The following is a 23,166-nucleotide window of genomic DNA, read 5'->3' on the forward strand; positions in this document are numbered from 1 at the left end:
GATGGAAGACTTTTGTAAACCAACATTGCACCAACACTTTAAAAAGACTGATTTTTAATATTAGGTCAATATAAGTAAAATCCACGATTTTTTTACTAGGCAAGTCAGTTAAGAACCAATTCTTAATTACAATTACGGCCAAACCCTGACGACGATGGGCAATTGTGCACCGCTCTATGCGACTCGCAATCACGGCCGGATGTGATAAAGCCTGGATTCGAACCAGGGACCAGGGATGCCCTAGACCGCCGAGCCACTCGGGAGCCCACTCCCTAGGATCATTGAAGCACAAACCCCTCATGTAAAATTGCTTTCACTTAGTCATTGAAAATTTGCCCTTGCATGGCAGTAAATACGTGTGGCCCAATGGCTTTTCCCTACTCCTTTGGTCCAATCAGCTTCCCGTTCTACCAGACGTTGTGTGGGCGACCAATCGGATTGCCAGGCTCGCCTGTCTGCGAATAACTTCTACCCAAACCGGCCAGGATTTTGTGTCCATGTATGTTTTATTATAAACTTTACCGATAAAAATGTGACACAGCAAACTAATAGAAATGCGCCGTGTTGTATATATGTGAGTATAGTATACACAAATCGAAACATTGCATCCGCATATGCCAGAAAGGGTGTTTCGCTGGATGTAGGCTATACACTGCTGGCGGCCAGATGTCGAATTATCCGGCGTTTCCTACATTTTACCGGGATGGTCATTTTTACAGGCTTGAAATTCCATTGTAAAAGAGCAGTTTGGAAGAGACAAGGGACCAAAGCATTTTCAGAAGAACCGAGTCACAGAAACATGTTGCGTAAATTGCTTTCGTTATTTGTGTTGTGCTGTCTGGGGCTGTTGGAACAGACACCTCCCGTGGCTTCAACCGGCGCGGTGCCCAGTGCTACAAGAACTTTGGTATGGGGTTCTGGACTCGAAGCAAATATTGTCCTTCCAGCTCGTTTCTTTTACATACAGACTGTGGACAGCTCGGGGAGAAAGTAAGTATGTCGTTATTCTTCAAGGAAGCCTACCAGACGATACAAAAGCGGCTAGCTAGCTACGGATGGCATGGGCAGTGGACACAATGTAGCAGTGGAATCGTAAAACCACACGTGAATTATGATAGAAAGTGTGCAGATAAAGTCGAGCTGAACGTTTACGTCACTGAACACATGAATGGCTGTGCTTCACTAGGGTTGGAGATGTATAGTTTTCGGGGATAACACTCACTGAACACATCTTTGTGGCACCTCTCCCTCTGGGGCAGTTTCCTCCTCCACAGTTGTCATTGTTGTTTTGGGTGTTTACTCACGAGGTCCACTTTTAGCCTACATAATTGTAACCTACAGTCATTTAACAGTTTTTAAATGGACATATCACCTGGAGTTTAAACTACAGATAGGCCTGTAGTGCCTTCAGAAAGTATTCACACCCCTTGACTTTTTCCCCATTTGTTGTTGCAGCCTGGATTCGATTTAGATTATAATTTTGTCACTGGCCTACACACAATGCCCCATAATGTCAAAGTGGAATTATGTTTACAAATGATTTCTTGAGTCAATAAGTATTCAACCCCATTGTTATGACAAGCCTAAATAAGTTTATTAGTAACAAGTCCCAGAAGTTGTAGGGACACACATTGTGTGCAATAATGGGGTTAAACATTTTTTTTCTGACAACCTGATCTCTGTACCCTACACAATCGAGCAATGAATTTCAAACACAGATTCAACCTCAAAGACCAGGGAGGTTTTCCAATGCCTTGCAAAGAAAGGCACTTATTTGTAGTTGGGTTAAAAATTGAAAAAGCAGACATTGAATATCCCTTTGACCATGGTGAAATTATTAATTACACTTCGGATGGTGCATCAATACACCCAGTAACTACAAAGGTACAGGCATCCTTCCAAACTCAGTTGCTGGAGAGGAAGGAAACCGCTCAGGGATTTCAACTTGAGGCCAATGGTGACGTTAAAACGGTTAACGTTTAATGGCTGGGAAAACTGAGGAAGGATCAATAACATTAGTTACTCCACAATAAGTGAAAAGAAGGAAGCCTGTACAGAATAAAAATATTCCAAAACATGCCTCCTTTTTGCAACAAAGTAATACTGCAAAAAATGTGGCAAAGCAATTAACTTTTTGTCCTGAATACAAAGTGATATGTTTGGGGCAAATCCAATACAACACATTACTGAGTACCACTCTCCATATTTTCAATCATAGTGGTGGCTGCATCATATTATGGGTATGCTTGTACTCGTTAAGGACTGAGGAGTTTTTCAGGATATTTTTTTTTATCGGAATGGAGCTAATCACCCACAAAATCCTAGAGGAAAACCTGGTTCAGTCTGCTTTCCATCAGACACTAGGAGATACATTCACATTTCAGCAAGACAATAACCTTAAACACAAGGCCAACTCTTAACTAGAATTGCATACCAAGAAAACAGTGAATGTTCAATGAGTGGCAGAATTTTGACTTAAATCTGCTTGAAAATCTATGGCAAGACCTGAAAGTGGTTGTCTAGCAATGATCAGCAACCAATTTAACAGAACTTTAATATTTATTTTTTAAGAATAATTGACAAATATTGCACAATCCAAATGTGAAAAGCTGTTAGACTTACCCAGATAGACTCACAGCTGTAATCACTGCCAAAGATGATTCTAACATGTATTGACTTAGGAAGTTAAATACTTATCTAATCAAGATGTATTAGTTTTTTATTATTTTTTTTATTTTAAATGCTAGATTTTTTTTTCTTCACATTAACATTAGAATATTTTGTGTAGATTATTGACAGAAAATGACAATTTAAATACATTTGAATCCCACTTTAACAACAAAATGTGGAAAAAAGTCTAGGCACTGTAATCAGATTTGTTGATACAATTGTGATCATATGATGATCATCAGCTCAACCAAATGTAATCTGCTCAGCTCAATGGCCTACATGTTGTTTCCCTCATGTTTGTATATGTCGCTGTGTGCGCCATTCAGTTTCACATCATCTCCCGGAGAGAACACATTCGAGGTGAAGATCATGTCCCCAGTGGAACAGTTCACTCGAATCTGGGTGCAGGTTCTAGATCGCAGAGATGGTTCCTTTCTGGTGCGGTACAGGATGTACGCCAGCTACACAGACCTACACGTCCACATACTGCTCAACGACAAGCATGTCGCGAAGTCCCCATTCATTCTGAAAGGTGAACCAACCAACTAATTCTCTCTTTATGTCTCCCTTTCTCTCCATCTCTACTTCTGTTTCTGTCTTTGTCAATTCAATTCAAAAGGCATCATTGGCATGGAAAGTGTTCAGACCTTTTCTCTTGTTCTACACTTTGTTACGTCATCAATCTACACACAATACCCCATAATGACGATGGGAAAACAGGTTTTTAGACATTTTAGCAAATGTATTCAAACAAAAAACATACCTTATTTACATAAGTATTCAGACCCTTTGATATGAGACTCGAAATTGAGCTCATGTGCATCCTGTTTCCATTGATCATCCTTGAGATGATTTAACAACTTGATTTGAGTCCGCCTGTGGTCAAATTAATTGATTGGACATGATTTGGAAAGGCACACACCTGTCTATATAAGGTCCCACACTTGACAGTGCATGTCAAACCAAAAACCAAGATATGAGGTCGAAGGAATTGTCCGTAGAGCTCCGACACAGGATTGTGCCGAGGCACAGATCTGGGGAAGGGTACAAAAATATTTCTGCAAGGTCCCCAAGAACAGTGGCCTCCATCCTTCCTTCTTAAGTGGAAGAAGTTTGGAACAACCAAGACTCTTCCTAGAGCTGGCCGCCCAGCCAAACGGAGCAATCGAAAGAAGGGTCTTGGTCAGGGAGATGACCAAGGACCCAATCGTCACTTTGACAGAGCTCCAGAGTTCCTAGGTGGAGATGGTTGTCCCTCTGGAAGGTTCTCCCATCTCTGCATCACTTCACCAATCAGGCCTTTATGGTAGAGTGGCCAGATGGAAGCCACTCCTCAGTAAAAGGCACATGACAGCCCGCTTGGAGTTTTCCAAAAGGCACCTAAAGGACTCTCAGACCATGAGAAACAAGATTCTCTCGTCTGATGAAACCAAGATTGAACTCTTTGGCCTGAATGCCAAGCATCACATCTGGAGGAAACCTGGCACCATCCTTACCATTAAGCATGGTGGTGGCAGCATCATGTTGTAAGGGTGTTTTTCAGAGGCAGGGACTGGGAGACAAGTCAGGATCAAGGGAAAGATGAACGGAGCAAAGTACAGAGATCCTTGATGAAAACCTGCTCCAGAGTGCTCATGACCTCAGACTGGGGGGAAGGTTCACCTTCCAACAGGACAATGACCCCGAGCACACAGTCAAGACAACACAGGAGTGGCTTCGGGACAAGTATCTGAATGTTCTTGAGTGGTCCAGACAGATCCCAGACTTGAACCCAATCAAACATCTCTGGAGAGACCTGGAAGTAGCTGTGCAGCGACGCTCCCTATCCAACCCGACAGAGCTTGAGAGGATCTGCAGAGAATAATGGGAGAAACTCCCCAAATACAGGTGTTCCAAGCGCCATACCTAAGAAGACTTGAGGCTGTAATCGCTGCCAAAGGAGCTTCAATAATGTACTGAGTAAAGGTTCTGAATACTTATGTAAGTATGATATTTCATTTTTTTTATTGATTTATATATACATTTGCAAAATTGTCTAAACCTGTTTTTGCTTGGTCATTGTGGGGTATTGTTTGTGGATTGATGAGGGGAAAAAACATTTGGATCTATTTTAGAATAAGGCTGTAAAAAGCAAACCTATAGACATCAAATCAATAATGACACAGATAATAAAAAATAATAGGGAAAATTGTAAGAATTATCAGGGCAAATATAGTAGTAAATGAATGAGGACAATACAGTGGGGCAAAAGTTCTCCCACTTAAAAGATGAGAGGCCTGTCATTTTCATCATAGGTACACTTCAACTATGACACAAAATTAGAAAAAAAAATCCAGAACATCACATTGTAGGATTTTTAATGAATTTATTTGCAAATTATGGTGGAAAATAAGTATTGGTCACCTACAAACAAGCAAGATTTCTGGCTTTCACAGACCTGTAACTTATTCTTTAAGAGGCTCCTCTGTCCTCCACTCGTTACCTGTATTAATGGCACCTGTTTGAACTTGTTATCCGTATAAAAGACACCTGTCCACAACCTCAAACAGTCACACTCCAAACTCCACTATGGCCAAGACCAAAGAGCTGTCAAAGGACACCAGAAACAAAATTGTAGACCTGCACCAGGATGGGAAGACTGAATCTGCAATAGGTAAGCAGCTTGGTTGGAAGAAATCAACTGTGGGAGCAATTATTAGGAAATGGAAGACAAACAAGACCACTGATAATCTCCCTCAATCTGGGGCTCCACGCAAGATCTCACCCCGTGGGGTCAAAATGATCACGAGAACGGTGAGCAAAAATCCCAGAACCACACGGGGGGACCTAGTGAATGACCTGCAGAGAGCTGGGACCAAAGTAACAAAGCCTACCATCAGTAACACACTACGCCGCCAGGGACTCAAATCCTGCAGTGCCAGACGTGTCCCCCTGCTTAAGCCAGTACATGTCCAGGCTCGTCTGAAGTTTGCTAGAGAGCATTTGGATGATCCAGAATAAGATTGGGAGAATGTCATATGGTCAGATGAAACCAAAATATAACTTTTTGGTAAAAACTCAACTCGTTGTGTTTGGAGGACAAAGAATGCTGAGTTGCATCCAAAGAACACCATACCTACTTGAAGCATGGGGGTGGAAACATCATGCTTTGGGGGTGTTTATCTGCAAAGGGACCAGGATGACTGATCCATGTAAAGGAAAGAATGAATGGGGCCATGTATCGTGAGATTTTGAGTGAAAACCTCCTTCCATCAGCAAGGGCATTGAAGATGAAACGTGGCTGGGTCTTTCAGCATGACAATGATCCCAAACACACCGCCCGGGCAACGAAGGAGTGGCTTCGTAAGAAGCATTTCAAGGTCCTGGAGTGGTCTAGCCAGTTTCCAGATCTCAACCCCATAGAAAGTCTTTGGAGGGAGTTGAAAGTCTGTGTTGCCCAGCAACAGCCTCAAAACATCACTGCTCTAGAGGAGATCTGCATGGAGGAATGAGCCTAAATACCAGCAACCGTGTGTGAAAACCTTGTGAAGACTTACAGAAAACGTTTGACCTCTGTCATTGCCAACAAAGGGTATATAACAAAGTATTGAGAAACTTTTGTTATTGACCAAATACTTATTTTCCACCATAATTTGCAAATAAATTCATTAAAAATCCTACGTGATTTTCTGGATTTTTTTTTTTTTCTTCTCATTTTGTCTGTCATAGTTGAAGTGTACCTATGATGAAAATTACAGGCCTCTCATCTTTTTAAGTGGGAGAACTTGCACAATTGGTGGCTGACTAAATACTTTTTTGCCCCACTGTATATTTACTTATTATCCTGGTTGTTTGTTACACTGGCTGTCGCTATGCGTGTGGCAGGAAGCTACATTTGTTTTGCAATTTACAGTGGCAAGAAAACCCCTTTTTTTAAAACCCTTTGGAATTACCTTGAATTCTGCAGAAATTGGTTATCAAATTTGATCTGATTTTCATCTAAGTCACAACAATAGACAAACACAGTGTGCTTAAACTAATAGCACACAAGTTGTATTTTCCATGTCTGAAGTTAGCAAATTTGTACCTGGATTTTCCACAACGCTACTGGCAAAATATTCTGTGGACAGATGAAACTACACTTGAGTTGTTTGGAAGGAGAAAAAAAGGCACAGCACACCAACATCAAAACCTCATCCCAACTGTAAAGTATGGTGGAGGGAGCATCATGTTTTGTGGAGTGATTGCTATCATCGACGGAAAAATGAATTCCCAAGTTTATCAAGACATTTTGCAGGAGAATGTTAGGTTTATCTGTCCGCCAATTGAAGCTCATCAAAGGTTTGGTGACGCAACAGGACAACGACCCAAAACACAGAAGTAAATCTTCAACAGAAGAAAATACACCTTCTGGAGTGGCCCAGTCTTGACCTCAACCTGATTGAGATGCTGTGGCATGACCTCGAGCAGTTCACACCAGACATCCCAAGAATATTGCTGAACTGGAACAGTTTTGTAAAGAGCAATGGTCCATAATTCCTCCTGACCGTTGTGTAGGTCTGATCCACAACTACAGAACATGTTTGGTTGAGGTTATTGCTGGCGGTCAAACAGTTTTTCAATCCAAGGGTTCACATACTTTTCCCACCATGCACTGTGAATGTTTACACGGTGTATTCAATAAAGACATGAAAACCATATCATTGTTTGTGTGTTATTAGTTTAAGCAGACTTTCTATTGTTGTGACCTAGATGAAGATCAGATCAAATTTTATGACCAATTTATGCTGAAATCTAGGTATTTCCAAAGGTTTCACATACTTAGAGCTTTGTCTCGACCCCCTCTCTGAGGGCAGAGTGAGCACAGCCTGTCCTCTGTGGGTATCCAGATCTACCTGTGACAGCCGGTTTCTATGGCCAGGCTGTGCTCTATGAGTCTGTACAAAGCCAGTGTTTTCCTCAGTCTGCCACCGTGTACTGTCAAGTTTTAGAGCCAAATATCATTTAAGTTAGATCTTTTATGGTATCTTTTCCAATAGGTGATATATTTAGCTTTCACTTGTTTTTTTTAATGATTATAACATTCGGTGGCTCTTTTAATAGTAATCAGAAGAGGGAATTGTCCTAATTCTGCTCTGCATGTGTGGTTTCCAGTTTATCTCTGTCCTCTGAGGATGCTCTTACAGAATTCCTCATGCAGGGTTTGTCAATGTCTGTAACCCGAACCCACACTTCAATGCCATATAATGCAATTGATTCTATTATTGGTTCTAATATTTCCCGATTTCTAATTGGTATGTCTAATTTTGATAGAATTTTTTTTTTTTATGGCATAGAAAGCCCTCCTTGCTATGTCTCTCACTTCATTCACAGCCAGGTTGAAGTTTCTTGTGGAGCAAATCCTTTGTTGTTGTCCCAAGTAGGTGTGTTTGTGTGTAGGAGTGGAGCCCGGTTAAAAAAAGTACATCGGTTTCCCTGACATCTGGACCTTTTGTGGAATATCATAAGAGTGACTGTCAGTGCCCAGGCGTGACAGAACTGTTACAGATGATCTACTTGCTGCTGTCGTTCCTATTTCCTGGGTGACTGCATTACCAGATCATTTGCACAAAGGAGGCATATATATATTTTTCTGTGTCAAGCATTTTTTATTTTATTTAACCAGGCAATTCAGTTAAGAACAAATTCTAATTTTCAATGACTGCCTAGGAACAGTGGGTTAACTGCCTGTTCAGGGGCAGAACGACAGATTTTGTACCTTGTCAGCTCGGGGATTCAAACTTGCAACCTTTCGGTTACTAGTCCAATGCTCTAACCACTAGGCTACACTGCCGCATGAGACCAGGGGCTGTTGATTGCTCAAGTGTTTTTGGCCAATTAATTTATAGAAATATTAAATAGGCAAGTTGTTTCCGTGTTTTACTCCACGCCCTTGGGAAAATAAACATGTATGTTTGTCTCACATTTTGACTGCACGTTTGTTACTTGTGTACATCGATTTGATGACATGGGTTTTTCCACCTGACACTTTCAATGAATTGTAGTGAAATGCCTTCCTGCTAAATTTAATCAAGTCGTTTTTGGAAATCGACAAAGAAACATTGTTTTTGTTTAGCATGTTTGTCATTTTAGGGTGTGTAGGGAATAAATATGGTCTGAAGTTCAATCATTTGGTCGGAATCCAATGTAACTTTTGCTCGGGACGTCTTGTTGACTGAGAGAGTGCAGTAATCTGCTGTTCATGGCACAGAATATTTCCCCCAGGTTGCAGTTGGCACAAATGCCATGACAATTGTTTGGGTCAAATTTGGAATAGACTTGGTGTTACTAGTCCTTGGTTCCAGACACCAGGGAAACTGTCTTTCTCTCTGTGAGACACTACTGCATCTATAATGCTTCATGAGGGTCATCTAAACTTTCTATGCTCCCTTCTCCACCCTCTCTCTTTAGGTCCAGTGTACCATGATGGTTGTGACTGTCCTCAGCCCAGTGGTTCTGTGTGGAAGAAGGACATGCAGTGCCCTGTGTCCTTCCCTCAGATAGAGCAGGACCTTGCCCTGTTCCCCAGGGTGGACCCAGACCGCAACGCCCTGGAGGTGCCCCAGCGTTTCGGACAGAGACAGAGCCTCTGCCACTACACAATCAAAGACAACAAGGTACATGGTAGACCAGGACCATGTTCAAAAAGCATACCAGAGTGCTGATCTAGAATCAGCCCCCCCCACCCCCCTCTCCATATAATTGTATTCATTATGACTCTAAAAAGCTAAACTGGTCCAATATCATCACCTCATCATTTCTGAGACTTTTTGTGAATATGGGTCCAGGTGGCATGGCTGGAAGACAACGATGCACGGTGCCTGTAATCATACTATTACATACCAACAGGTTTCAGTTAAAATGTTGTACATTTGAATCCGACTATACAGTTGTCAGTTGAGATGTAGATTTGAATCCCACTATACTTCTCAGCTGGGATTTGATACATCTCTAACATCCGCTAACTGGATGTGCTTCATCTCTTGCTTGAACCGTATTCCATACCCAAACAACAATAGGCGTGTTCTGGATATATCCCCTTTTCTTGTTTCCTCACACGATGCTGCGTAAACACCGCAATCCAGTGCGAGTGTGTGTTACCCCAGTGACGTCGCACTGCCCTGGTAAGCGGTAGGCTTTATGCAGCAAGGTTTTGGTGAGCTGCAAGAGGTCAGCAGCAGTTCCCACACACTAACTACTGTGGTCATCTGGAATTACACACTAGCTCAGTTGATTTATACATCTACATACATGTGAGCTTCCCAAGAGATGTTGATGCCACCACTGTTGTGACTACAGCCATAATGTTATCAGAATGTTCTAACTGTTACCATGAGCAATGTCTGTCCGTCCATGGCTGCGACACTGCAGCTTGACCATGCTCTCAGCTGAACTGTGGGCGGGGCGGTCTGCGGGAGGGTTGAGGACAGAGCAGAAGACAAAATGTCCCACGGTTTGCTGTAACACATGGACGACAAGGTTAATGTGTCTATTCTATATTTCCACCCTGAGGTCTACATTAAGACACTAGGGGAGCATGTGGGATTCAGGATCTTCATGGATGCCTTCCTCCTCTCGCTAACCAGGAAGGTGAGTTCTTGAAATTAAGTGAAAGGACCATGTGGAGTTGATGAACATCAACAGATTGGGCACTGACAGTTGTCAGCGTAGCTAACTGCCTCGCAGAACTTATCTAGCTAGCTCATTTTATTTGTTGCAGTTTAAACTATGAAAAATTGCTACACAATATTCACAAGATTAGCTGGTTCTGGATCTGGGTTTTTCATAAGCATTGATTTGGGAAAACTGTCACAGATGGACACCACTGGTCCATCTGACTTCGCCATCTCTTGTTATCTCAAGTTTTGGCGTCTTCCATAAATTGTAGCCCCGAATCCACCATAGATATAGTTAAAAAAATAAAAGAATATGATGAAGCTCCTGTAATATGGATAACTATTGAAAGATATGTGTTTTTCTACAGTGGCAAGAAAAAGTATGTGATCTCTGATCTCTATCTGGATTTCTGCGTAAAATTGGCCATAAAATTAGATCTGTTCATCGAAGTCACAACAACAGACAAACGCAGTCTGCTTCCACGAATAACACACAAATTATTGTATTTGTCTTGTCTATACTGAATACATCATTTAAACATTCACAGTGTAGGTTGGAAAAAGTATGTGAACCCCTAGGCTAATGACTTCTCCAAAAGCTCATTGGAGTCAGGTCAGGAGTACGCTAACCTGGAGTACAATAAATGAGAAGAGATTGGAGATGTTGGTTAGAGCTGCCTTGCCCTATAAAAAAAAAAACTCTCAAAATGTGAGTTTGCTATTCACAAGAAGCATTACCTGATGTGAACCATGCCTCGAACAAAAGAGATCTCAGAAGACCCAAGATTAAGAATTGTTGAGTTGCATAAAGCTGGAAATGGTTACAAAAGTATCTATAAAAGCCTTGTTCATTAGTCCACGGTAAGACAAATTGTCCATAAATGGAGAAAGTTCAGCACTGTTGCTACTCTCCCTGAGTGGCCGTCCTGCAAAGATGACTGCAAGAGCTCAGAGCAGAATGCTCAATGAGGTTAACAAGAATCCTAGTGTGTCAGCTAAAGACATACAGAAATCTCTGCAACATGCTAACATCTCTGTTGACAAGTCGACAATACGTAAAACACTAAACAAGAATGGTGTTCATGGGAGGTCACCACGGAAGAAGCCACTGCTGTCCAAAAATTAAACATGGCTGAAGTTCACAAAAGATCACCTGGATGTTCCACAGCGCTACTGGCAAAATATTCTGTGGACAGATGAAACTACAGTTGATTTGTTTGGAAGGAACACACAACACTATGTGTGGAAAAATAGGCACAGCACACCAACATCAACCTCATCCCAACTGTAAAGTATGGTGGAGTGGCCCAGTCAGAGTCCTGACCTCAACCAGATTGAGATGCTGTGGCATGACCTCAAGAGAGTGGTTCACACCAGACATCCCAAGAATATTGCTGAACTGAAACAGTTTTGGAATAGTCCATAATTCCTCCTGACTGTTGTATAGGTCTGATCCATAACTACAGACAAAGTTTGGTTGAGGTTATTGCTGGCAAAGGAGGGTGAACCAGTTATTAAATCCAAGGGTTCACATACTTTTCCCACCCTGCACTGTGAATGTTTACATGGTGTATTCAATGATATGGTTTTCATGTCTTTATTGTTTGTGTGTTATTAGTTTAAGCAGACTGTGACCAACTATCATACTTTGACTAAAACGATGACATCTTGACTTAAATCGTTGTGCAACATCATAGGTAAGCGCAGGCCATCTTTCAGCTTGGAAAGGTGGATTTGCTTGCACCTATCAGATTCCTTCACATCCGCAATCACCAACGTGGTGGGAGATGATGGAAGGTGTTGGGGTTGATACTAGGGATATTTGTCCCCGTGGCCACTAGATGGCACTGTGGATTCATGAAGATCGCAAGCTATGGCATTTCTGTAAAGAATATATGTCAACTTAATTTATAAAGGTTGTGTTATTTATCAGGGTCTACTGGGGGGTGAATTTTATTTTTTAAAGAGGTTATGTAGAACAGAGCAGAAGACATTTCCGTTGTTCGCTGGAACATGGACAATAAAGTTATGTTTTGTAGGTGATGTACATTCTAAGCCCAGTATCTTCTCTCTCGCACGTCCTGCTCTGTCTCTCTCTTCTGTCTTCTCTGTCTCTCTCCCTGTGCGGTCAGGTGCGGGTCCCAGATCTAGAGTTCTTTGTGAACCTGGGGGACTGGCCCCTGGAGAAGAGGAGGCCCTCAGAGAGGCTCCACCCCATCTTCTCCTGGTGCGGCTCCAATGACACCCGCGATGTCGTTATGCCAACCTACGACCTCACCGAGTCGGTCCTGGAGACCATGGGAAGGCAAGCACCACTGTTGCTCTCCTCATTTATCTTTGTGTGTCATCCATTATACACATGTGCAAGTGATGCTACACCCCAAACATGTAGTTTTTCATAATGTACTATTATGATAGTGTGTTAGATTCAAAGGGAAATGTGTGCTGGACAAATAATATAATCCAAAATAGAATAGTGGGGCCCACACACTCAACTGGTTAGTGGCAGCATTTTAAGAAAATGATCTTTATCAGGTCTGTGTGCTAGCCAATTGCGTCTGTTGTTCATTTCGACTGACACGTTTCTCCTCCAATGAGCAGAGTGAGTCTGGACATGATGTCAGTCCAGGCCAATACGGGGCCTCCGTGGCGGGAGAAGAACGCCACAGCGTTCTGGAGGGGGCGGGACAGTCGCAAGGAGCGCCTGGAGCTGGTGAAGCTGGCCAGGGCTCATCCCGACATGGTGGATGCAGCCTTTACCAACTTCTTCTTCTTCAAACATGATGAGAGCCTCTACGGACCGCTGGTCAAACACGTCTCCTTCTTTGACTTCTTCAAGGTGAGATGGATGTGGTGTAGGCAGAAAAGGTATCCAGTCTCTGCAGATGAGACCGACTCGCTCCCAGGCTAGGTGTATCATCAATTAGACACCTCGCTGCTTTAGGGTAGGTAATGATAACGTTTGGGTTGATTTCTGGTGTTATCATATTTGGCAATATATTTAATTTGTAAGTCGACAATTAGAAAATGTACACATGGATCATTTTTACTTAGCGGTGACATTTGACTACATTTTATTTAATGGGGCAGATAATTGCTTGTAAAACAAAAAGAACAAGGGACGAGACTTGTAAAAATGAGAATGGTTTGGAGGAGACTTTATGCCAGAGATAAAAAGTAGATTTTAATAGTTAATTTTACAAGGCAATATGCACATGGCAACGCATGGAAACGGGAGGCCAGTAAAGTGCTTTCCAGTCATAAAGCCAACAAATAAAAACATTGCAGCCTGCAGGTAGAAAATATTCCGATTTTTAAAATAAATATCCTATAAATCACATTGGCTACTCATGGCTTGTCTGCAAGGAACTAGAAACATTGTATAAACTATTAACTTGGGTCCAACCTGAAGCTAGCAAACTTGCAACATTTTATGTAATAATCTGGGCCCTCAGAGTTTCCCAAGCCAGTGAGCTCGGAAACAGAACAGCTGTAGGATATTTTTCACAAGGGATAAGAGTTCATCAGGTAAACCTATATTATGACGTTCCCACTGGAGCAGAGCATGACATTTTTCCATTTCACGCTGATTGGTTATTGAAAGAGAGAGAGCGGGAACGATTTTTCAAATACATTGAGGAACTATTGTCATTCTTAATGGCTGGAAAAACAGACTTTGTCTGTGCGTCAGGTGTGCGTCTTTCCTTCCACCTCGATCACACCGATTAGTATATTTGCACAAAATGTGACGCAGCATCATCTGGGTATGTGTGCAATAAAAGTTCAACGTTCACCTTCCGCTACCATTTCCGTCAAGCCGGCTACACATAGTTTGACGGGTACGTTCAATAAATCCAACTTATGCACCACACAGAACGTACTGCAACTGCCTCTGCAACGCAATGCTGTGAGGCAAACGCAGTGTTCCATTGGAAATGAAAGTACTGCTGGTGTACCAAAATGCAATGACGCTGTCGGTGTGGTCGAGGCGTTACTCAACATTGACAGTAGCGCTCCAAACAAAAGACTGACTAAATTGACAACTTGTAAGTGGAATGAAAATATACCAAGACTAACAATCAAGGAAAACATTTCACACAATTAAGTTACGAAACAATGAATGTGCACAAATTTGGCAGGAGAGAGCACATTCTGGAGAGAGATGTACAATTTAGCACTGTGCCATCCGCGTGGCTCCGCGATGGATTAGTTTCGTCCTCTGCAATGGATTAGTTCACTGAGATGGGCGCGACAGGTATAAGACGCGTATCTCATGTGCCATAAAAAAAACAAATATATATTTGCTACTGGTTGCCAAGAAAACAAAACTTGGTAAACTAAACAGCCTATTGACCAAACAATTGACCAGTCGACTAATTGGGGTCAACAGTACTGGACTTCATATAAAATAATTTTAAAATGGGGATTCTCCATTGAGGTTGCTTTTTAGTCCAGGACTAGGCTTATTCTGTATCAGGTTAACCAGTCCCTTGAATCCCACAGGAAATAGGTCAGGAACAAGCATAAACACCCCAGAAGACTGATTTGAAAATGGAACTGAACAGTCTCACCACCCCACCTCTATCTCCTCTGACAGTACAAGTACCAGATCAACATAGATGGCACGGTGGCAGCCTACAGACTGCCCTACCTGCTGGCTGGGGACAGTGTGGTGCTGAAGCAGGACTCTGGTTACTATGAACACTTCTACAGCCAGCTCAGACCCTGGGAACACTACATCCCCATCAGAGCAGACCTGGCTGACCTGCAGGAGAAGATCCTTTGGGCCCGTGAGCAAGATGAGGAGGTGATGAGGATGATTACTCTGTTGGATTTGTAACGCACTTCAAAGTTTCAAATATTTTGGGGCAAACATTTTTTTTCTTCCCATTCTGTTCAAAAGCTCAGTATGATCTCGCTCTTCCAGGCAAGAAAAATCGCAGTAGCCGGTCAACAATTTGCCCGGAATCATCTGATGGGCGACAGTATATTCTGCTACTACTACAAACTCTTCCAGGTAATATTTCACTTTACACTACGACTACATTGATTTAACTCTACATACTGTATACAGTCAAGATTCAGACATGCACACTTGAAATTAGAGATGTATTTAATAAGTGCAGAGTGTGACTTTTGTGGAGAAACTTGAGAACCTGGATAACTGACGGTAGTAGGTATAGATAGAAATGCATGACCGCCACAGCCCTGTCAGCTGGTGATTGTCAAGCAAATAACTGCCGGTCTCACGGTAATTAGCCGTTGATTAACATAAACACATTTAGCATCTCCTGGGTTCCACACATAGCCTACAAGCCACTGATACAGACCTTTGGAACATCTACATTTGAAAAAGTCTAATAAATCCATTTAATTTAGCCTACGCCATCACAATAAATCTATTTATTTTAGACAGGTCTAAAGAAACATGACATGAGGAAAATGTAGTATTTCAGAAGAACAATAGCATACTCTGAGTTTTCCTAATGTTAGGCCCTGATCTGGCTATGCCATATGGCTGTGGGCTGCACTAGTTAATTTAGCACACAAGATTTGCTTAGAGTTCCATGGCATTATATTGTTATTTGATAGTATGAAGAATATAATTGAACATAGCTGAATAAAATAGAAATAATTTTTTCTACAAACGATTTGAGGGAGTGCACACATGTGGCTATTCTGTATTGAGCTGTTAACAAAGAAACAGGTTCTCCTATATGCTTAATTTAGAGTTATTTATGTAACTTTAGTTGTTATACAAATGTTGGGCTATATGTTTCGATTTTTATACATTCTAAGGCTGCATGATGCGACTCAAATGATGATTTGACAAAAGTTTTTTTGCACAGGCTGTACACACTATATCAGTCTCTCATTCACAATTTAACAAGCACTTGATAACACATTTCCCAATGGTGTCCCCTTTGTGTGGCCGTAATGCCCCTTAAAATAATCCTTGCCTTTTGCGGCCAGTGGCCGTGCCCTTGGGCAGAAAATAATTATTATAATTCCCTTATCCCAACTGCGCGCTCCGAAGCACTTCTCACTCACATGGCTCTCCGTCATGTGATCGGGTCTTTCTCGCAGGCTACAAGTGAAGATAGACACTTTGTGGATGCAACTGCGCATACCCTTATTTCGAGGCGCATATTGAAGATCTTGGAATAACTGTTCACACTTACTTTTTTGTCAGCCAATAAAATGAGTCGGCCTAACGAACAGCAAAAGCATTAGCCTATGTCAATCTACTATCCCCCAAAATACAAAAGTTGACCTATTGTGTACAATAAATATTTAAAACAGTCTGGGACAGTTGTGAGATCAGTAGATCCCAAATTAATGCAACCACTAGCATCAAAAAAATCTTTAAGTAATGAGGTTGACGCAACAGATCAGAACGTTTAACTTAAAAATGTTGATGAACTATTAGGCTGTTTCTTCACATTATAAGTGCAGCAATGTGCACATGTCAGTAGGCTATAAGCGCAAATGTTCCATTAGCAGGAAAACACCATTCTCATATGACCGAATTTGCGATTTATGGATGTAATGCTTTTATTATAAAGGTGCATTTTTATGGTGAAAATGGACTTCGCCAAACTTGGAACTCGCATGCTGCATATGTATGCCAGTTAGGCTCTAAAGCGGATTAATGTGTTTAATTGTAAGTTATTTTGCCACTTTAGTTGTCACAAACCTTATCAAAACATATAGGCCTATGGCCTAGGCTACATGAGGTGTGTGACTATAATTTGAAAGAGTAAAAAAAATAAAAATAAATAAGACATGTGCTCTTTCTTGCCTTAAGCTGGGCATCATTCACAAGGGATATGCTAATATTGTCACCCATCAGACTATCCTTGATTTAATCCTGTCTTTACTAGATAATGTGTGAAATTTGTTTTCATTTAGAATGTACCATTATCATGCACCTCTGTCAAAACAGGGCAGGGGATAAAAAGACATGTAATCTATGCACTTAAATAGCGAATGGAGGGCACTTTTCCCATGGTTCATTTCCATGCCAGCCAGGTAGGCTATACTCCTGTTGTAAAATAAGCAAGGTGCTTAATATTAGGAAAGTTGATAAATAAATATCGTAAGCCTATAGAAAGCTGATGGGATCCTCCTCTTTTTAATAGCGGCCATCACTCTGTTTTCTCAGGAAATTGCATAGCCTATAGAAATGTTACGCAACATGAGCTCTCATGAAGTGTTTGATTAGATTTTTGATTACATTTGCATTGTAGGCTATATGACCAGCAGCATTAGAGATCGGAGATTCCTAATTACTGTAACTTAACTGTCACATGGAATTTGAGTGGCGTGGTGACTCGTGACCGCCGGTGTGGCTGTAATGCGGTCGCCGCAATGGCCCTAGGTACACACTTGTTGCATTGTTGGTTCTAACGATCAAGATGTTGAAAGTGTGCCTAGTGTTTCCATGCACCCTTATCATCATCATCAGCATCATCAGCTTGCGTATCTCATCTCTTATCTTCCCATCTCTACCGCTCACTTTTATACCCACACTTCAAGGACAGTAGTTACTCGTACAGAGACCAGGTATTCCAAGGCCGGGCTACTCCTCAGCGGTGACACTGTCACTGACACGTCAGGGCTCAACTTTCACCTTGGCTATGGCAGAATAAAAGGGCCCACCTATTGGAATGACACTTGGGTGGGTGACTCCCCGGCTAGAATAGGGTGTCATTGAACCATTCCATGGTACGCCTCCAATGAGTGAATTTAATTCCGCGTATTGGGTTCAAGTTAGCAACATGATAACCACGCTTCCCATCCATGCGTCTGGGTCATCATGGAAAGAATCGTCTGGCTGACAAGGAAGACATTTTCTGGCACTGGATCTTGTTTTGTGACTTGTCTGTCTTTGCGCTGTCAACAGTGAGGTTTTGCATGCTCATTTCAGGCCCTACACGTGTTACTGTTTTACATCGGTGGTCTATGCTAACCTTGAAGAAGCAGTGGAGAGTCCCTTTAAGCATGTGTACCTTCAACAAATGCTTTGTCTTTGGTTGTTTTCAATGTGGTTTTACATGTTCCTCAATTTGGATTGCTCCTAATGTTACTATCCTCCCTTAGAGCGACATTTCATTATAATGTAGTAATGTCAGTCAAAAGCAGTACATGCTTATCAATGTCTATTTTATTCATGAGAATATACGTTTTTGTATTTATTTTGCTGAAAACTATAGATGGCCTCAATGTACATTTGAGTCATTTAGCAGACACTCCTATCCAGAGCCACTTACACATCCCCCTGTGGGAATCGAACCCACAACCCTGGCGTTGCAAATTCTTTCAACTGAGCCATACAGATGGGAGATGTTTTTCTCTTTGGACGCTTTCAAACATAAAAAGTGTACCTGTGTGTTTCATCCAATGCCACATTTAAAAACACAATTCTGAATCAGATGAGTGAAGAGCACTAACTCAAACCACCTCCACCTGCCTCCAGCCTTGGTCCACCTCTGAGCCCACAGGTCAGGAGAGTCATGGGGTATCATGAAGAGTCGTGGCGCAGCCCCTCCCTGTGCTTTCTCTGGGAAAGGAACACTTGGCCCAGGGACATAATGGTGATGTGTCTCTCCCTGAAGTGCTTTATTGGAGCCCATAACCCAGCGGTTGCAGTATGAATGTTTAAACGGACAACTTCCTGTCTTCACGAAATATATATCAGCCATAAAGACAGGTGTGTTTTATGAGGGATAGTGTTGGAGGTCAACAAAGTTAGTGCTACCTGTGTTCCTTGGTGGAAACTGAATGAATGTGCACATTTTCCCTTCTCATCGTGCGTACATATTAAATCTAAGGCTGTTCATTCTGAAAGTGATAAGAATTTCTAAATAAAAACTGTGTTTAAAAACAAAAGGTATCCAGGCCATTCGCTGGCATTGGCAGAACACGGACATCCCCGTCTTGCAGGAAATCACTCACAGAACGAGCAGTATGGCTGGTGGCATTGTCATGCTGGAGGGTCATGTCAGGATGAGCCTGCAGGAAGGGTACCACATGAGGGAGGAGGATGTCTTCACTGTAACGCACAGCGTTGAGATTGCTTGCAATGACGACAAGCTCAGTCCGATGATGCTGTGACACACTGCCCCAGACCATGACAGACCCTCCACCTCCAAATCGCTCCCGCACCAGAGTACAGGCCTCTATGTATCGCTCATTCGTTTGACGATAAACGCAAATCCGACCATCACCCCTGGTGAGACAAAGCCGCAACTCGTCAGTGAAGAGCACTTTTTGCAATTCCTGTCTGGTCCAGCGACGGTGGGTTTGTGCCCATAGGTGATGTTGTTGCTGGTGAGGACCTGTCTTACAACAGGTCTACAAGCCCTCAGTCCAGCCTCTCTCAGCCTATTGCGGACAGTCTGAGCACTGATGGAGGGATTGTGTGTTCCTGGTGTAACTCTGGCAGTCGTTGTTGCCATCCTGTACCTGTCCCGCAGGTGTGATGTTTGTCTGTACCGATCCTGTGCAGGTGATGTTACACGTGGTCTGCCACTGCGAGGACGATCAGCTGTCCGTCCTGTCTCCCTGTAGCTCTGTCTTAGGCGTCTCACAGTACGGACATTGCAATTTATTTCCCTGGCCACATCTGCAGTCCTCATGCCGCCTCCCAGCATGCCTAAGGCACGTTCACCCATATGAGCAAGGACCCTGGGCATCTTTCTTTTGGTGTTTTTCAGAGTCAGTAGAAAGGCCTCTTTAGTGTCCTAAGTTTTCATAACTGTGACCTTAATTGCCTACCGTCTGTAAGCTGTTAGTGTCTTAACGACCGTTCCACAGGTGCATGTTCATTAATTGTTTATGGTTCATTGCACAAGCATGTGAAACAGTGTTTAAACCTTTTACAATGAAGATCTATGAAGTTATTTGGATTTTTACAAATTATCTTTGAAAGACAGGGTCCTGAAAAAGGGCCGTTTTTTGTTGTTGTTTTGTTTTCAATCAACTGAAAAGAAAAACAATGTCCTTCTTTCAATTACAATGTCCTTCTTTCAGTTACATATGATTCTGAACGCGTAGTACGAAGTTGAACTTTTTTGTGTATCCTTGTTTTGCTACTTGTATGACAGGATTGTGGGCTAGATTTTTTTCATCTCCAAAATATCACTAATATTTCAACACCTGTGAGTTATGATAAGTAGTTAATGATGGGGACATGACAAAGCGATCGGTGTCGAAGTTTTCTTATTTTCATCATCACTTTAAATATACACTTCCGTTCAAAAGTTTGGGGTCACTTAGAAATGTTCTTGTTTTTGAAAGAAAAGCACATTTTTTTTTTGTCCATTTTAAAAATGACGTCAAATTGATCAGAAATACAGTGTTGTTTCCAACTACAATAGTAATTTACGTCAGAGTTTTTTAATGGAATATCTACATAGGTGTACAGAGGCCCATTTTCAGCAACCATCACTCCTGTGTTCCAATGGCACGTTGTGTTAGCTAATCCAGGCTTTTTCTTTGCAACTCTGCCTACAAGGCCAGCATCCCAGATTTGCCTCTTCACTGTTGACGTTGAGACTGGTGTTTTGCATGTACTATTTAATGAAGCTGCCAGTTGAGGACTTGTGAGGTGTCTGTTTTTCAAGCTAGACACTAATGTACTTGTCCTCTTGCTCAGTTGTGCACCGGGACCTCCCACTCCTCTTTATATTCTGGTTAGAGACAGTTTGCGTAGTTCTGTGAAGGGAGTAGTACACAGCGTTGTACGAGATCTTCAGTTTCTTGGCAATTTCTCACATGGAATAGCCTTAATATCTCAGAACAAGAATAGACTGACGAGTTTCAGAAGAAAGATCTTTGTTTCTGGCCATTTTGAGCCTGTAATCGGACTCACAAATGCTGATGCTCCAGATACTCAACTAGTCTAAAGAAGGCCAGTTTTATTGCTTATTTAATCAGAACAACAGTTTTCAGCTGTACTAACATAATACAAATGTATAATTTTAAAAGCTAATTGATCATTAGAAAACCATTTTGCAATTATCGAACACAATGTGCCATTGGAACACAGGAGTGATGGTTGCTGATAATGGGCATCTGTACGCCTATGCAGATATCACATAAAAAATCTGCCGTTTCCAGCTACAATAGTCATTTACAACATTTCTGATCAATTTGATGTTATTTCAATGGACAAAAAAAATAACTTTTTTTTTCTAAAACAAGGACAAATCTAAGTGAACCCCAACCCCATTTCTGTTGACCAGGAGTATGCCAAGTTGCAGGTGACTGAGCCTAAGGTCAGAGAGGGCATGGAACAGGTCGAGCAGCCCACTGATGACCTCTTCCCATGCTCCTGCCACCGGACACCACAGGTAAGCATCAAGACACAAGCTAACCTCTCTATTTCAGCATATAGGGAGGAAAATGGGGGCAGGAATGTTTGCACAAGGGATTGCATCCTAGCTCTGATCCCACTGCAGTCAACCTTGAACTGGGCTGTCAGTGTTTTGATAACAGGAGATTTCTGATATATGACTGAGCTGGGACTATAAACAACATTATTGGCAAATCCCATTTTTATTTGTCACATGCTTTGTAGACTGACAGTGAAATGCTCACTTATGGGTCCATTTCCAACAATGCAGAGTTAAAGATAAACACATAAATAGGGACACAATGAATAAATACACCGTGAATAATGGAGAGAAAAAAATAACATTGCTATATATATAGGGAGTAGAAAATAACATGTACTGTATGTATAGGCAGGGGTAAAGTGACTAGGCAACAGGTTAGATAATAGACCGTAACAGCAGACGCATCATATGTGGCGAGTATGAAAGTGTGTGTGGCGTCAGTATGCCTGTTGTGTGTGTGTGTGTGGGCGTATGTAGCGTGAGTGTGTGGGTAGAGTTTGTGCAAAAAAGGGTCAATGCAGATAGTCTGGGTAGATGTTGGTTGCAGTCTTGGTGCCTCTTGTCATGCGGTAGTAGATCAGGAATAAAATTAAGGACAATCACGTTTTGACTGCACTGCTCCTGTAACGTTATACACACATCGTCCTATTCTTCTGAATCGATCAATTCAGGCAATTTATCGCGATATATATTTTTGTCCGTATCGCCCAACTCTAATAGAGTATATGATAATCTGCCCCCTATGTCTACAATGCTAAAGGAATGTCCCCGCCAGTGTCTTTTTACAGGCTGCTGTCTGTCAAAGGGGACATGAAAACAGATCTTTGGCAAAGGGATATTCAATCAACTGATTGCGTTGGATTCATATAATAGGTTTTTACAAAATGCATTTGCCACAGAGCTAAACGTTATCTTAGCCAACTCTAAATCCCCCTAGGCTGGTTTTATATCAGTACAAACATATCATAAATGTTATGTTGCAAATAAACACTCAACTCTAGCGATCTTTTGAAACCTTTTTTTTTTTTTTTTGTAATACACATGCGGATGGATCAAAGATTCCGAGGGAACAGATGAATTGGACTGGAAAAGCTTTATGGCATTGCATGGTTTTTATAACAGTTTTTTTTGACAAACGTATGACTTTTATGACACTAACATCAACCCTGCCCTGCATATGAAGTTTGACATTGATTTTTTATATGTTTGCTTTTCAGGTCAAGGATGAATTATGATTTGTCCACTGTTCAATTATAAAACAATCACATTTTTATCGGATGTTCCTGTGCTGTAAAATGTTTGTTTTTTTGGGGGGGGTGGGGGGCAAAATGTGAATTGTGGGCTTGTCAGTCACCCTAACCATACATGATTGTTAGTTTCCACATGTTTATAATAAATATTTTTTCATTGTATGCACTTGTTGTGTTCTTTTCTTCCTTCAATATATGCACACACCATAT

The 23,166-nt window shown here is 41.7% G+C and overlaps 1 protein-coding gene across 1 annotated transcript; it reads left to right on the forward strand.

The window, feature by feature from the left end:
- Positions 1–433: 433 nt before the first annotated feature.
- poglut2 (protein O-glucosyltransferase 2) lies at positions 434–23,118 on the forward strand. The gene is made up of 10 exons (XM_064976039.1): positions 434–990; positions 2,997–3,202; positions 9,100–9,305; positions 10,201–10,278; positions 12,437–12,609; positions 12,906–13,143; positions 14,902–15,111; positions 15,232–15,321; positions 21,554–21,661; positions 22,924–23,118. The coding sequence occupies exons 1-10, from the start codon at positions 704–706 to the stop codon at positions 22,939–22,941; spliced, it is 1,614 nt and encodes a 537-aa protein (XP_064832111.1). The 5' UTR covers positions 434–703; the 3' UTR covers positions 22,942–23,118.
- Positions 23,119–23,166: the final 48 nt, after the last annotated feature.

The sequence above is a fragment of the Oncorhynchus masou genome, chromosome 10 (assembly GCF_036934945.1).
Source record: "Oncorhynchus masou masou isolate Uvic2021 chromosome 10, UVic_Omas_1.1, whole genome shotgun sequence".
Classification (NCBI taxonomy): domain Eukaryota; kingdom Metazoa; phylum Chordata; class Actinopteri; order Salmoniformes; family Salmonidae; genus Oncorhynchus; species Oncorhynchus masou.

Bases quoted from the DNA above. Each gene is read 5' to 3' on its own strand.
- poglut2 (XM_064976039.1), top strand. From the start codon at position 704: ATGGTCATTTTTACAGGCTTGAAATTCCATTGTAAAAGAGCAGTTTGG. The intron at 3,203-9,099 runs GTGAACCAACCA...CTCTCTCTTTAG, and splicing joins GTCCCCATTCATTCTGAAAG to GTCCAGTGTACCATGATGGT. The intron at 13,144-14,901 runs GTGAGATGGATG...CTCCTCTGACAG, and splicing joins CCTTCTTTGACTTCTTCAAG to TACAAGTACCAGATCAACAT.